Source organism: Uloborus diversus, chromosome 8 (assembly GCF_026930045.1).
Source record: "Uloborus diversus isolate 005 chromosome 8, Udiv.v.3.1, whole genome shotgun sequence".
NCBI lineage: Eukaryota > Metazoa > Arthropoda > Arachnida > Araneae > Uloboridae > Uloborus > Uloborus diversus.
The window spans coordinates 54,270,972-54,287,129 of record NC_072738.1 but is presented as its reverse complement, the minus strand read 5'-3'; the positions used below and the strand labels follow the sequence as shown (position 1 = coordinate 54,287,129).

The following is a 16,158-nucleotide window of genomic DNA, read 5'->3' as shown; positions in this document are numbered from 1 at the left end:
CCTTGTAGCGATTTTTTAAGGGGAGAAGAAACGACAGCCAACGCAACCCGTTCTTTTCGCATTTGTGCTTCCGCTTACCATTTATTTTCATGAGTGCAAAGAACAGCAGACGACTCATGAACGGATTATTCCGCGACGACCGGAAAAGTGGTTCGTTACTTCCGAATTAGAATGCAAAATGAACATGTGCAGTTCTCCAAGCAGTGATTCCTTGGCTCTTATCTCGTTTCTCATCACAGGTGAGTGCTTTCTTTTGTTTACATGGAATATTATTAGCTCATTTGTTTACATTCTTACCCAGGATTTAGGTAAAAAGTATTTTAAATAACCGTTGCCACGAAAAATTAAACAAGACAGAAAAGCGTTTGAGATTAACGGTATTAAATTTTTGACATAGCCAATCGCAAATAATTTTTTTGAAAAATCATCTCTGAAACATTGCACTTTAAAAGTTTTTCATACTATTTTAAAACACGGAAAAACCTGTACAAGGTGAAATTTCATCGAAACTTGGACTTTCTTCTGCAATTTTTATTTTTGCAGTTGTATTTTTTTTTTTTTTTTTTTGGTTCATTATTCAATCTCTTTTTAAAATAATTACTTCTCGTGATAATTTTACAATTCAATGAGTTTTTGACTTGTCCAGAAAACATAAATTTTTTTTCTACTATTGAGACAGCTGAAAATTGTACTCGAAAATGACGAATGTGTTAAGATTGAAATTTAGAAAAAAAAAAAAAAGAAAAGAAAAGAAAGGAATGAATGAGACTTTCTTCTTTTCCAGTGTTGCCTTCATTTTAATAAATGTGGACTTATTAGTAAGAAAAAATAGAGAAATTAATTAAAATCAGTAATCATTTGCACGTAAATCAAAAGTGTTATATTCCAAGAGAGTTTTAAAATAAATTTTATAAGATTTTTTACATTTTGAAAAATTGAAAATCGGTTGTTTTTTATGTAATTCGATGCATTACACATGAAAACAATTTAAAGCGATGTATTTCATTATTCAATTTCAAAATAGTGAAATTGACGTTTTCTTTTTCATTTTCGCTTTTATTTTCATGATTTAACATTTATAAATTCACGAATGACTAGTCAACATGGCAAACCTGTAAATTAAACATTATTTGAGTTTTGGATTTATGTTAGATATAAGGCTTACTTTATACAGGGAAATCTGAGACGTTTTAGTTAATTCTCACTAGAATGTAAAACTATATTTTTGTTCTGCATTCCAACTGTTGAAGTCATTTTCTAGCAATAGCTTGATATAGTTGTTGGTGTGTCCATTGATAGCTCTATCCTGGAAAGTACGGTTGCCACTGATTCGAGTGGGGGAGAGGTTGAACATCTAAATTGGATGGTAATTGCCTAAATCATCCCTATGTGAAACCACCATTCATCCCTAGTGAAACAATTTTGACATGAAACTGGAGGGGAAGGAAATTTTTTTCAGTGTCATGTGCCCGCGGTAATTGCTATACGATCGACATACAGGACTTCCGTGCCCACAGGTTTAACGTAAACAAAGGCCCCTATATATACGAGTCGGCGCATCAGCTTAAGATCAACCTTTTTGGATCGGAGCGCGAGTTTGATTGCTTGGCTTTTCTGGCGATTGTTCGCGTTTGGTGATTGTTCAATGCGAGCGATTATTAGCGGCACATGTTTTGTTTATTAAATAAAGTATTATTTTCGGCAAATTTGGCAAAACCCAAAACTGTGCTGTGGTAACCCAAGCAGTGCAACAGTGAAACATCCGATCCAAAATGGCTAAACTTAAGCTGATGCGTCGGCCTGTCTATATAGCGGTTCTAACGTAAACCATGTTCACTTCGCTCTGACGTCACTAAAAATAAAACATGAAACTCGTTCCGCAGCATGTGAGAGATGGCATTGTGTTTCATCGTTGGAGCACTTAAATTCAGTAATTTTATATATAACTAGCAAAAATACCCGGCGTTGCCTGGGTTAGCAATAATTATCAGAAACAATCGTTACTTGCATTTGTTTTCTGTTTTAAGTGAGAGAACTTAAAACACACCTTTTTGACGTGACTTAAAATCTAGCTTTTTCCTTACTCATAAAACTAAAGTAGCAGTAAGTAAAAAGAGCAAAATAGTATTCATTTAGAAACGAAAACACGAAATTTAAGCGTATACAAATTTGAAGAATTTCCGAAATATGAAATTAAACGTCACATGTTTAAAAAGATTTATCAGTTAATACTTATTATTTTTTTTTTACATTGAGTCTTACCTTCTCTGCATGTCTATTGAAGAACGAACTGTTTAAAAAAATGTAGCCGCGCACTGTGATCCCCTTAAACTTGCTTTAGTTATTTTGGAAAATTTTAATTATTGTGGGTTCTTGGTGCGATTTAAAATATTACCGAATTTGCGGGAATCGTTTTGGGATACCTTGGATAATGCTCCCCCTCCTTACTTTGTAAAACGGTATGTTACTAATTTTTGTTAAAGAGATATTGTCGCCATATGCTAAGATACTTTTGGTCACCATAAAATGGCGCTAAACAATTTCATCCGTAATGTTTCCAAAATAAGTAGTAAAATTTGGCAATGGTTTGAATTTGTGTGCACAAAGTCACATTAATGGAAGTTTTTGTGCTGTTTATGGATTTGCCTAATTTAGTTGCTGGATTATTTTACAGTAAAAAAAGTTTTTAAAGATTCTTTGATTGACGATATTTTGTTTACATGGTGAAAGCTGACAAATATTATTACGTAGTCTTTGACTTCAAAAACCGTGACAGTTGAAAAAACTGCCAAATGCATCCGCTACTGAAATCTTTCTGCATAAATTTTGGCGAGGTTTCTGCTGTTAGATTGGATAATGATTAAAAAATCCAATCAGCACAAATAATAAAAAAAAACACATTAATTACACTAAAGCTCCGTTTAAATGGAAAATAATCAACCAAATCTATAGTTATTATTAGCCAATCTTGGAAAAAAAACGTTACTTTAAGATTTGACTTGAGAAAAGCCTCAAACAGTCAGATGAAACACAAAAACATTCAGAATTCTAACTATGAACTGGGAGTTGAGATGATACACTAAATAATGAATTGGGTTGAGGAAAGCCTTCGAATATGGAACAAAAAAAGCCCATAACTCGTTTTTCATACAACTTAGAACTTTCTAACAGATGCCATCTTCAGCAGAAAAATAAGCGCTTTCGATGGACACATAATTTTAATATGTGCACGTTTTTTTCCACCCCCATATTGGGGCATTTATGCGAAAATTGGGATTAAAATTGGAATAAAATGGGAACTATTAATCGGATTTTTATCGAACTGGTCTATAAACCTTCCCAGTACCAAACTGAACAAACGGTGAAAGTTTCAGCCAAATCTGCCGGGTAGTTTCTGATATCTTAGGGAACAAATTTACCAAACTCCATTTTTATATATATAGATTTGATAATAATTTTTGGCAACGGGGGGGGGGGGGGTTCTACAAGCAGAGAAGTGCTATGTTTTGACAAGACTGAACAAAATCCAATAATCAAACTGTTTTGGTCAGGCATTTGGAATAGACAACTCGGCGATTCGTTTTCGGCTCAAGCCAGTATGCCAAAACAAGATGCACGTTTTATTCCATTTTATTAGTTACCAAAATCCAAAGTCTCAATTATGAAAATTTAACGAAATAAAGAACTATTTTCACAAGGTGTAAGACAAAAAAATATATCGTGTCGTTAAATTTATGGTGCATTTTTTTTTTTTCAATCAATGTTAAACATTTCTCTATCCTATATATTTACTTGAACCCGACAAATTTTACAAGAAATCTTTTTAATAATAAACAATTTGCACTCGTCATACCATGACGGGTGGTTTTCTAGTCTGTATAATAACTTTCAGTTTGATTAAATTTTGAAGAATGCACCATGATAAAGTAACTTGAAGCAAATATAGAAACGAGTTAGTTAAAAAAAAAAAGAAAGAACTGGAGCCCCGAAGGCGGCTAGTAAACAATAAAAGCGAAATTTGCATCATAAAAATTTACACCAGGAAATAAAATTTCACTGTTCATAATCTTTTCACGTCTGGAGAAACTTAGAATGTCAGAAGTTCACACTGGAATTTTCCCCGCAGGTTAAGTCTATGCCTAAGTCATTAATTAAGACCATGGCAAGTACAATATATATATATATATATTTCGATTCGGAAGGCAATAAATAAAGTATAAATTCAGAAACTTAAATGTTTCCAAATTTTGTTCAAAAGTATTGTTTTTAGAGATTTCTTTCGACAGTAGTCAGTGTGATTGAAAAATTTAAGAAACTTTTCAGCTACTGCTTGAATTACTGAGCAACTCCTGAAAGAGCCTTGATATTAAAAAAAAAAAAAAATCTGCATATTCGTCAAACGTTGTTTACGATCAATACGTTCGAATTTGGACTAATTATTCACCAATCATATGGTTGCGCTTTTTTGAACGTTTTTCAAATGAAAAAATCATGTATATGTATACGATCTAGCATTATTTTGAACAGAAAGGTTATATTTCCCTTACAGTAGGCTTGCCAGATTTCTGAAATTTTCAACCGGTACACCGGAATGCTATCCCCCCCCCCCCCCCCAGCGTGTCACTAGTATTCAAAAAGTTACACACCTGTGGCTGATTTTTGGAGGGTTTTATGGGGCCGTTTATTATCAATTCTATGAATAAATGGTTTCCAATGATGAACCTACAACAGAGGGTAATAAGAAATGACATAAGCAGATAAAATTTGAACATTTCACTTCTTAGATGTAAATATTTAATTTATTAAATTGAATGTACATGTAAATTGAACAATAATTTAGATATCTTTTTCATTTAATAGGATTTCTTTAACAGTTTTTTTGGGTTTTAATCTTGTGAAATACCTCACAAACTAATCCGGTATTAATTTTGCAAGTCAATGCTACAAATGATAAAGTAATTATCCTAAATAATTCTTCACAGTTAATTTTTTTAGACTTCTTTGGTAATTTGTAATTAAATGTATCTTTTTCTGGGACGTGAAGTAAACTGGCCGGGACACCGGGATTTTGTTTGAAATCCGGGATTGTCCCGGTTAAAACGGGACGTCTGGCAAGCCTACCTTACAGGTCATTTCAGGGGGTTTGGACACAGATTGACAAATGCATATACAGCATCTTAATAATTTGTTTTTGTTTTTGTTTTTTAAAAACTTTTTTGCTAATTAATAAAATCGTTTTGTTTCAGTTTTGCGACTGATATGATGATATTTCCGCAGTTAATATAAGATTCTTTTGCTTTTATACGCTTTAAAAATGTCTGTTTTATTATTTATTTTTAAGAGACAGTAGACTAAAATATCTGTTTTTGTTAAAGTGAGGAAACATAAGACGCATTTAATTACCATCATGTGTGTGGCAACGACAAAAGCGAATTTATTCTAATGAGAAACGCACTCCTCACCCTCTGACAGCTGCTAGCAGTTCAAATTATGCTGCTGGAGGAAAAAAGTTGTGCGAATGCAAATCTTTTGTAGTTTTTCTCAACAGCAAATTGCATTACATTTTGAAGATTACAAGTCTTGTGCAGACCCCACATTGCCTCCTTTTACGTCTATTAAATTCTTTTCGATGTTTTTTAATAACTCCTTGGAATGAGAGCATGTACTCATGTACGTGCATTAGAAGCAATACTTCTCAAACGAATTGTTTTTTAGCAGGGGCGGACTGCCCCGCCTGCCCTTCGACCTGCGATCCGATGCGCCCATCCGCCTGTGCACCCCCGAACGCCCTCTGTGCACCTTCCTTTTTTTTCCTCCCCTCGAACCTGTGTGCCTTTTCTTTTTGCTTTGCCCCTCGAACGTTTTTTTCTTTCCATTTTAATCTATTTGTGCCCTCGAACGTGTGCGCCATAGGTTTTTTTCTTTGCACCCACGAATGTTTCTGTTTGCTCCCTCAAACTCCTGTGCGACTTTGTAATTTTTTTTTAAATTTATTTATTTATTTATTGCACTTTCTGAAGAATTAAAAATATTCCCGGTAGCCATTCATGTCTCTGGAACCTTCAAGAAAAATTAGGTAGGTAAAATGTGATTGACGAGAACTTTCCTGATTTACCATGAAAGCTCCAAAAGCATTAATGCAGCCATATTCAAAGCTAAGACAAAATTGCAAGTAAGCACCCTTGCCTGCAATTATTTCGTTGCAAAGCTGCAGCTGGTCAGTGGCTTATTCGCTCTCATTGTCAGCGTAATTAATTTGGACAGGCTGTCGTTGAACTAAAACCGATACACTTAATAAACACGCTCAGTCAATCTTTAAACTGGTAGCTAAAAATATTTTTCCCAACGGTGAAATTCTGCATTCATGTAACTTGTAGCAGTTCAGAAAAGCCTTTTTGCAAAAATTCTTTATTTGACGTTGAAATCGATGCGAATCTGTGAAATCCCGAAACGTTCCACGGAAATAAACAGAAACGTTTCGGTATTTTTTTACAGTGCTGATCACCTTAATTAAAGACTTAACGTAAGAGTTTTCAATTACGTAAACTTAATTACAATTTTTGGAGCCTCCGTAGCTCTGTGGTAGAAGCTTCGCTGCATATGCCGGAGGTTGCGGGTTCGATTTCCGCTGGTGCCCTGGGTGTTATTTCCTCTCTATGTGCTGTAAATCTTTCGTGTGTTGTTTTATCTGGAAAAAAGAAGTTCAACCTTTCGAGGCAATGCACCAATCTTTTCGCAGTCGCAGTAGTTTATTACGGACACAACAACAACAATGGGGTCGTTTCCAAAATTTTAAAAGTATTTTTTTTTTCCGAAAGAGCATGCTTAAAAGCATAGGATCTGACCATTTTTTAAATAATTTGTTTAAGTTTAATATTTTTAAAAAATTACTTAAATCGATGCGCTGTCATTGTTTATGCTTCTGCCGATGACATCGCAAATGATGAAATGCCATTCTTTACTCACGTGTATTGGCAACGATATATTTGATAGCAAGCGTAGACCGCAATTTTAATTCGCTTCTTAATTGTCATAACGTGGAAACGCGATAGAAAGATGCGCCAAAGAGCATCATTTGTGACGTCATCAAGACCACGCCTTGTTTGAAAAATCGGACATTTAAAAAAATTAATTAAAAAATAACTGTTGGGAAAATGAAAGTATTTTCTGGGTCCATGTTATTATTATTATTATTATTTTTTGCTTATTCTATCAATTTCAGTGACAAAAAGTACTACTTTTTACTAAAGGAAACAACTCCATTATAATTTTTTGACTAAAATACAAGCTGTTAGCGCTAAAAGAATAAAAAGAATGCGCACTGAAAAAAAAAAAAAAAAAAATCTTGAAATAAATAACGGCTTGAATATTTTTTTACTTCTAGAACAGTGAGACTTCTACTTTTGCAAATAAATTCTGTAGTGTCGCATTTTACCTTGAAAACAAAGCTCTCTTGGACAAGGTTATTTGAACACATAAAGGGTATTACCACCATTGTCGGCTGTTGTCCGTCTTTTATGACAGCAAATTATGTCGCGAGCAGTAATTTGTGTTAAACAGACTGTTACGTCCTCCGTGAAATTGGAATCGAGGATGAAAAGAAATAAATGTCGTCTGCGAACATCTTTTCGGGGAAAAAATCTTAATAGGCGCAGGTAGGTAGGTCATTCATAGGTGGTGACATCATTTGGAAATGGTCAGAATGTTGTCGCTGGAATCACCTCTCCGTTCTGGAGTATGTTTCATGGTGAGTTGAGGGATGTAATGATAGTACAAAAGAAGAAAAGAAACCCTGTTCAAAATACAATATTTGATCAAGTTTAGTATCTGAATTCTTAGAGTTACCAGGCAGTTTTTTTTTCTCGCATCTGACGCACCTGATGAACCAAGAGAAAATGGCGTCATCGCAAGAGTAGGCACAAATTGGTATCTGGCGTGCAACTGCAAAGAAGGTTTTGAACAGTTTATATTAGAAAAAAGATAATAATAATATTAAAAAGAAAAAAAAAACAGCATTAAAAAGTGGCACAAAACTTTTCCCGAAACGGAAAGTATCCAGAAAAGGCTGTTAAGGGAGCTGAAAAAGCTTCTGAGGGAACTCACGTAAAAATGTACTTAAGTTTTTAATAGATGTTACTGAGTATTGGTATCTAATTTTATTCTTCTGAACTCTCTGCTAAGTATAGCGTCCTCTCCAAATTCGGTACATTCGATTCGGGCACATTTTATGTTTCTCCGGGCCTAATGCATTCATAGAAAAGCTATTTTTGCTTATGACTAATTTGTGGACTAACCAAAATGCTCTGCTGCAAATCACAGTTCTTAAAACAATGTTGATTTGAAAAATAAGTTGTATGAAATTCTATCTAGAATTTTATTCTTTTTTATGAAAAATCAGCACCAAAAGTACTCAAGCAAATTACATTACATGTACATTAAAACATTACACCAATTATTTTCTTTTCTAGTGTTCATTTCTGTTTTTGTCTTTTGTAAAATATTAAAATAAAGGCTATTTTGTTAGAAATATTCAAATGCAGATTCCCAGTGGCGTGCATAGGGGGGGGGGGAGAAGGGACACCTGTTGGCACGGGTTCGAGCCTGAAGGGGGCCCAATATTTGTAAAACTAGGCGTGAAATATTGGGGGTAAATAATATGGAGGGGGGAGGCGAAAAAAATCATTTTTATTGCGGGCCCAAAAATTTCTGTGCACGCCCCTGCAGATGCCTAAAATTGGTAAATGTCCCGTTTTAAGGGGAAAAATGGTTCTTAGGCGCTAGGAAAACTTTTAGGCTCAAGACAAGTTATCTCTCAGAATTTGTAGAAGAATTCAGTGTTACATAGCTTTAAAAAGTTTCTTTTACTGAAAACTAGTCGCCAGGGGACTAATGTTTTAGTCTTCCGGGTGACATGGATTTGTCGGACCCTGGACATAACTGCAACAAAAATTGGTCAAATCGTTGTATTAGAAGGAAACCAAGAAGTGAATCCCATACTGTTTGAAAATGCTCCATTTACAAAATATGCCCTTTTTTGGCAAAACGGTGGGTCAACGAGCGAGCACACATTGCTATACTTCCTCGTTCAACGCGGGATATTTGCTCAGACTGGTCGCACTTTTGCAGGATTCATCTCCAATTCATTCTTCTCTCTTTTTTAATTGCCGAGTTCAAGTTGACAGTCGTTGATATGCATCGAACATGATCCTCTCACGTGCAGCTCTCCTTCCCGGCGTTAAATTTTGGAAGAACGAACAAAAACGAACGGAAATAACGGAAGCGAAACGGGCTCGCGGGCCGTGACTACCCAACATGCACGCTCGGCAAGCGGGACAATTAAATCCATTATCATTTAGATGTCGTTGCTCAGTTAGCTTCCGAAGATGGGTTTTTTGACCTCTCTCCGACAGCGAGCTGAGCGGAAATGGCCCTCTCCACAGTCAATCACGCTGCTGTGTGTGTAGTGCGTAGGGCTGCGGTGTCGGAGGCGAAAATGATCGACTCCGGCTCCGATTCCGACTCAAGAATTCTTTTTATAATTTTCGACTCTAACTTCTTTGCTTCAAAATGTGCTCAGCTTCATCGACTCCGCAGCACCGACAGAGTTGGGGATTCTGGGAGAAAATTGACTCCGACTCCGACTCTAGAATTCTTTTTTTTATTTTCGGCATTAACTTCTTTGCTCCAAAATGTGCTCAGCTTCATCTACTCTGCAGCACTAACAGAGTTGGGGACTCGGAGAGAAAAATGACCGAGCCCGATAATCTTGGAAATGTAAACCTTCGACTCCCGACTCCGACTCCTTTACCTCACATTCACTCCGTCTCCTCATCCGGGCTTGTCAGTGGGTAATTGACCGATTTGTTGATTCGGGGCCCAGGGGTGCCACGAATTTAAATTTTTTGGGAATTTGGGAGGGCGTAAATTCTCAACTTGCCGTATGGATCCTCAAATGTTGCCGAATGATGATAGTTCTGTCGAATGGAACTCTAATTTCGCCGAATGATGGTCATTTTGCCGAATGGATCTCCAAATGTTGCCGAATGATGATATTTTTGCCGAATGGAACTCCAAATTTAGCCGAATGGTGATCATTTTGCCAAATGATGATAATTTTGCCGAATGGAACTCCAAATTTCGCCGAATGATGCTCATTTTGTCGAATCGTCAGAATATGGAAATTTTGGAAAGTCACAGTAACCTCCCGTGACCTTCCATCGAGAGCTCCGTGGGAACGAAACCATTTGCAGCCCCCCTTGTAATGATTTAAAATAGCGATCGCCGCTCGCCACGTGACTACTAATTAAACAAAAATGGTGACTAAAAATATATGTATCATTTGCCATCAGGGCGCCACTTTCTGCAACCCATCCGTACTGCTATTTAGCGTTGATGCCGTTAATTAGTTACATTAAACTTAATTCAGACGGATAACTTTTGTTCCCTAACAGCAATTAAAAAGCTAATTTACCATGCAGTTTTTTTTTCGTTTACAAAAAAGTGGCGACTAGAAAATCGGGATGGCGATTGATAAATTTGCTGATACTGCTGCTTACAACAAGAAAAAAATTCGCAATCTTGATCTTTAGCCCCCAAAGAGATTTTAAAAAAAAAGAGATTCGCTCCCATAGGCAAAATTTAGCTAATGTGTATGGTTTAAATTACAATGTAAAATGTTATTTTTAGCCGACAGAAAATTGTTAACAGCCTAAAGAGCCTTATAGAAATTAAACATTAAGTTTAGCTAAATTATGAAAAAAGTAGTGAAATATAATTGGGTTGTTAATGTGAATATGATGAATACTTATGTAGGAAACAGGATACTTGTTCTGTGTAACTTAACTCGGCCTGTTTATTCAAATGTAACTGACAAGATCGTTTTGTGTTGCAATTAGGGCCCCTTGTCATCTTGTCTGTCTTGTTGCCGGGCACCCTCTCTTAACAAAACTTGTCGATTGCATAATATACGCTGATTTGGAGCCGGTCCACCTCAAGGGACGAGCCCCTAGTTTCCGACTATGCTAACATGGCCTCTCGTCGGCCCTGGCTGCAATCGAAGTCTTCTATATTTAAATCTATGTTTGATAAGTTTTTATCTCTTTTTTCCCTCTTTTTTTTTCTTTCTTTTTCTTTTCTTTTGAGGTGACAGAAAATAGTTTTTCAGGTTTTTAAAAACAAAAACGAATAAAATGAATTCACGATTAAAATGTAATCGAAATAGAAAAAAAAAGTCCATATGTTCAAATGATTATTTGTTGAACATTATGGCTCTGAGATATTCCACTCATTATTATCACACTGTAAAAACGATTCAGAAACGCTCCTGGAAATTAATAGGCAGCTGATATGTCGTCTAATTTTTGTCAGTAATATATCTTGCAAAATCCAGCAACGTTTTCCGCTAAAAATCAACAACCTTCCTGAAATAAACCTTGAATTTTTCTGAAGAATATGATGAACTCACTGGTTAAAGGCTGTCTAGAGCTGTCCAGGGAAATTCGAGATTTAATACAATTCAATAGATCCTTCCACGTTTACTAAGAAGGCTCCAGGAGCATCGATGCAACATATGGACTAAAGTGCTAAGGCATAATTGCAAGTAAGAACCAAAAAACTCCCTTGCCTACAATTCTTGTCTTGCAAAGGTGCAGTTATCCGGAGACTGAATTCGCACTCCATTGGGAGTTTAGTCAACCTGGTCAAGCCGTAGTCTTACTAAAGATGATTCACGTAATAAATAGACTCAGTTAATATTTAAACTGCCACACAGTGGGGCCAAATCCCGAAAAGCTGGCCAAAACCTCAAATAAACTTAGATTTGAGCCAAAATTGGTATATAGGGGTTTTTGAGGTCGCCGATTATAAATCTGAAGTCAAAATTACTGTAAACAAAATTTCAGATCCAATATGGTGAACGCATATGTGTAAAAAAATGTAAAGATTTTATAAAAATTAATATATGGTGGTTTTCAAAGTCGCCTATTATAATAACCAATATCTGTTGCAAAATGGAAATATTTTATTTATTATATAAAAAAATATTTTTAAATTAAGAAATTAAAAATATTTAAAAGTTAAAAATAATAAAGAAAGAAAAAAAGAATGACAACAAAAAAATAAACAATCCACTTTTATACTGGGAAATAAAATACATTTTATCAATCGATTAGTAAAATCTATTTCAAATTCCGAATTTAAGTTAAAATCAGACTGTTTCCGAATCGATGTCCAATGTAGAGCTACTTTCTGTTCGCGTTCTTGTTGTAATAGTTACAGTAGGAGAAAGTAATAATTCTATACACCTTCCTGTGATAAGCTCCATAGTTTTTTTTTTTTTCTTTGTGGCAATTTTCTACTACTGGAAATATACAGATCAGAAGATATTATGAGCCAATTGAAAATATCTTCCATAGTTTTAGCTCTCGAACATTTTCGCGAAAAATCTTTGCAATATCTTTTAATACCTTTGTTTCTGCTTTCTTGCCCATCATCTGATAATTGACCAATTGGTAGTAATGCATGTGCTATTATTTGTGAACCGTGAATCAAAAATTTGCACCGAAGTAGGCATGTAATACCACGGATATAATTCGACAAATTTCCTTGCAGTTTTTACTGTATATATACTTGAAACTTTTCACAATCTATTTCATGGCAACTTGAAACAACTTGAAGAATCACGTAAAAGCGCTTAATTAACATAGCGCTTAATAACATGTTAGGCAGCTAATGGCAGTTAATAATTACGAATTTCGTAAGATAAGGGAGTGAACTAAAGCCCTAAAGTTCAATCTTAGCGTTATATGGCGTTATATATAACTTTTCATCTAGTTGAAAATCGAAATCTCTACCATTATTTCGCTTTTGTCAGGGCACAGAATTTTAATTTATTCTAACAGGATGCAAATGAAATTTCTATCATATCAATGTGAAAACATTTTCTACATACCTGCAGAGATCGTTTCTATGTTGTAGATTAAAATTTGGACGCTTCACTTCAAAATTATAGACTTTATAATATAGCTTTATTTTCGTTACGTTCTAGCGACACGCGTGCGCTCTGCACGAAAACTAACTTTCAAACTAACTCAATGGCACAAACGTAGGTATAAGGATAGACCCTTGTTCTTCTGAAATTTAACGCAGCAGTTATCCCTCTATCCATCCCACAAGTCAAAATTTCACGAATCAAATTTTCATTTTTGAGGTTTTGGCCAGCTTTTCGGGATGTTCACTGTGTGGCGGCTAAAAATATTTTTCACTCCAGTCTGTATTAGTGCAACTTGAAGTCGTTCAGGAAACCTTTTTGCATAGATGCTTTATTTTACAGGGAAATAAGTGAAATCCTGCATCGTTCCACGGAAATAATCAGTAAGGTTTCGGATTTTTTTTTTTTTTACAGCGCATTATTGTTTTTTTTTTTTTTTTGACGTGAACTTTTTTTTGTGGCAACAGAAAATATTGAAAACCAAATCAATAGAATCAATTAAACAAATGAAACCAATATTCAAATGTATGCTAAATCATGAGAACATCTTTTATCCTTTTTATCGGTCATTATTACTGCTGTAACTTCACTTAGCATTCATTATTTTTCAACTTGCATTAATATCGATGATTGAGGTTTTTTTGTGGCAACAGGAAATAACTTCTTGATCATTATGAAGTAGGATCTCAATCAGTACTCTCAGTGTAACAGATCCGTTATATATGTATTTTTTACTGTACTGTTTGAACCGGAACAAATCCTAATGACAGAGACTCGGAACTGTCTAATATACATATAAAGGTCGCAAATGAATCCAGATGACCCAAAACAGAACACTCAACAAGTGCGAACGAAAAAGATACCACCTTTCCGGTCATTTTTACCGCGTTAGTTTTATTTTATTTCTTTATTCGCACATTATCATGTTGCCACTAGAAAATGAGGGAAAAAAATCCATTACCAGTGAACCGATAGAACTTATTTTCCATAATAATCTAGGAAGAACCTAAGATTGCCTTGACTTCCTAAGCGTGAATTGGATGACCTTACAAAGAATAATGGAATTTTTAAAAATAAATGCTAATGATTCATGTTTAGTTTGTAATTTTAACGCCTTGGGGAATCGTAGGTGATGAGGTGTTGAGAGTTAGCTTTTTGCAGCGGTGGTTAATTATTTGTGTTTTACGATTGGCAACGGTGCGATGATGTGTTAAGCGAGGATACGAATGATGTAATGTCAGGCACTGATAATTCGAACACGTGACCTTCTGGAGGGAAATACTATCTATCGGTAAAAGGTTGTGAAGAGTTAGGAATGATGATGACTAATGAGCTAATAGTGTGTATATAAAAAATTGAAACAATCGCTCAAGACAAATCTATTATAGAATGATTGGTGAGTCAGCTCTCGCTCTAAAAACAGCATCAAATCTAAGGAGGTCAGATAGAAAGATTAACTACATTATTGGCCAAAAATGTTGCAAGTTTGAGAAATCTTATCATTTTTTCAAGATAAATCAACAAAAATAGTTTTTTTTCTTTTAATTTAAGTATTTTTTTAAAATGAAAATGCAGAAAAGAAGTACGACAAATGAAGTTTGGCACCTTTGAAATGACGTAAGAAGTGTTGCAAAACCTCGTGAGATTCTATGCCTAATAAAAGAGCGGTTACTGTAAACAAACGAGAGGCGGCCACAAAACAAAATGTTCCTATATAGGTTCAGTTGTATTCACTTATTCTATTTATTGCTAAGAGTAACTTGAAATTGATGAATCTTTAATTCTTTATTTCACTTTATTTGAAAAGAGCCGAAATGGATAGCCAATTTCTAGTAACCTCAACATTTTTTGAATGTTATATTTTTTATGAAATTAAGTACTTCATTTACTTAATCATATCCAGCCTTTAAACTAATTTAACTTTTTGACATAAAAATTCAACATACGTGCATTAAAATTACAATACTACTTTTTTTTTAAATTTTTAAAGTGTTCATTTCTGTAACAAGCACTAACTGAAAAATATGAGACTTAAAAAATGTACACATGGTAGATTTGTTAAATGTCCCGTTTTGAGGGAAAAAAAAATAAAGGCCACCAAAAACATACGGTACTTCATGCATCGGTCATTATAACGGAAGGGTCGCAGTAATAAGAGGTTGTTCTAACTTTGTCTGTGCACTGAAATGTTATGTTGCAGCAATTTCATTTAATGTTTTGTTTCTTTCAATATTCTGCAATAATATATACCGTTTACAATCCCCATCTTTTACATTAACAGGAGTCTTTACCTCAAGGTTTTCCCTGGTTATGGCGTGTGCTAAATCTATTAGTACTCTTATTAGTATTTGAACGTAAGAATAGCTATCAGGTAATGTATTAAATCTCATCAAAAACAACCCTGTTGTAAAAATTTCCCCGCCAAGAAAACCTTTAACTTTTCCGCACAAAAAAGAAAACCTGCATCCTAAACTCAAAAAACCTGAGCCATAAAAAGTTATGATATCTAGTTTGCCCGCCAAGTATCTGCCAAACTATCATCCTCCCTCTTCTCCTTTTTCATCCAGCAACTTCCATTAGAACCTCCTCCCACCTTCAACTCCTCAGAAATATGGATAAATCTTTTGAATTGTTTATCTTGTTTGGCGGGAAGCTTTTTGCTCACCAAGCAACCACTCTTCACTTTGAAAAGCTTCCCGCTAAACAAGATAAACAATTTAAAAGATCTATCCATATTTCTGAGGAGTTGAAGGTGGGAGGAGGTTCTAATGGAAGTAGCTGTGATGAAAAAGGAGAAGATGGAGGATGATAGTTTGGCAGATACTTGGCGGGCAAACTAGATATCATAACTTTTATGGCTGAGGGTTTTTGAGTTTAGGATGCAGGTTTTCTTTTTTGTGCGGAAAAGTTAAAGGTTTTCTTGGCGGAGAAATTTTTACAACAGGGTTGTTTTTGATGTGATATCACATCTTTTTGCATTGATATCATTACTTTGTCTGTATTTTTAGAATTGAGAACATCAAGTCAAAAAATTTTCAATTGAAACAACGCTGTTTTGTGTTTTTAAGGAACAATAATGGCTAGTCTAATTTTACGTCAAGTTATTTTCTGACTATTAAGATTCTATGTTCATTTTGCGAGAATTGGGCGGTTTAAATTTTATTACAATT

The 16,158-nt window shown here is 34.9% G+C and overlaps 1 protein-coding gene across 1 annotated transcript in view; it reads left to right on the top strand.

The window, feature by feature from the left end:
• Positions 1-139: 139 nt before the first annotated feature.
• LOC129227424 (pancreatic triacylglycerol lipase-like) overlaps positions 140-16,158 on the top strand; it is a 105,073-nt gene continuing 89,054 nt past the window's right edge. Inside the window, exon 1 of the mRNA XM_054861978.1 lies at positions 140-239. Within this exon, the coding sequence (XP_054717953.1) occupies positions 179-239 (61 nt within the window). The 5' untranslated portion in view covers positions 140-178. The remainder of the gene's footprint in view (positions 240-16,158) is intronic.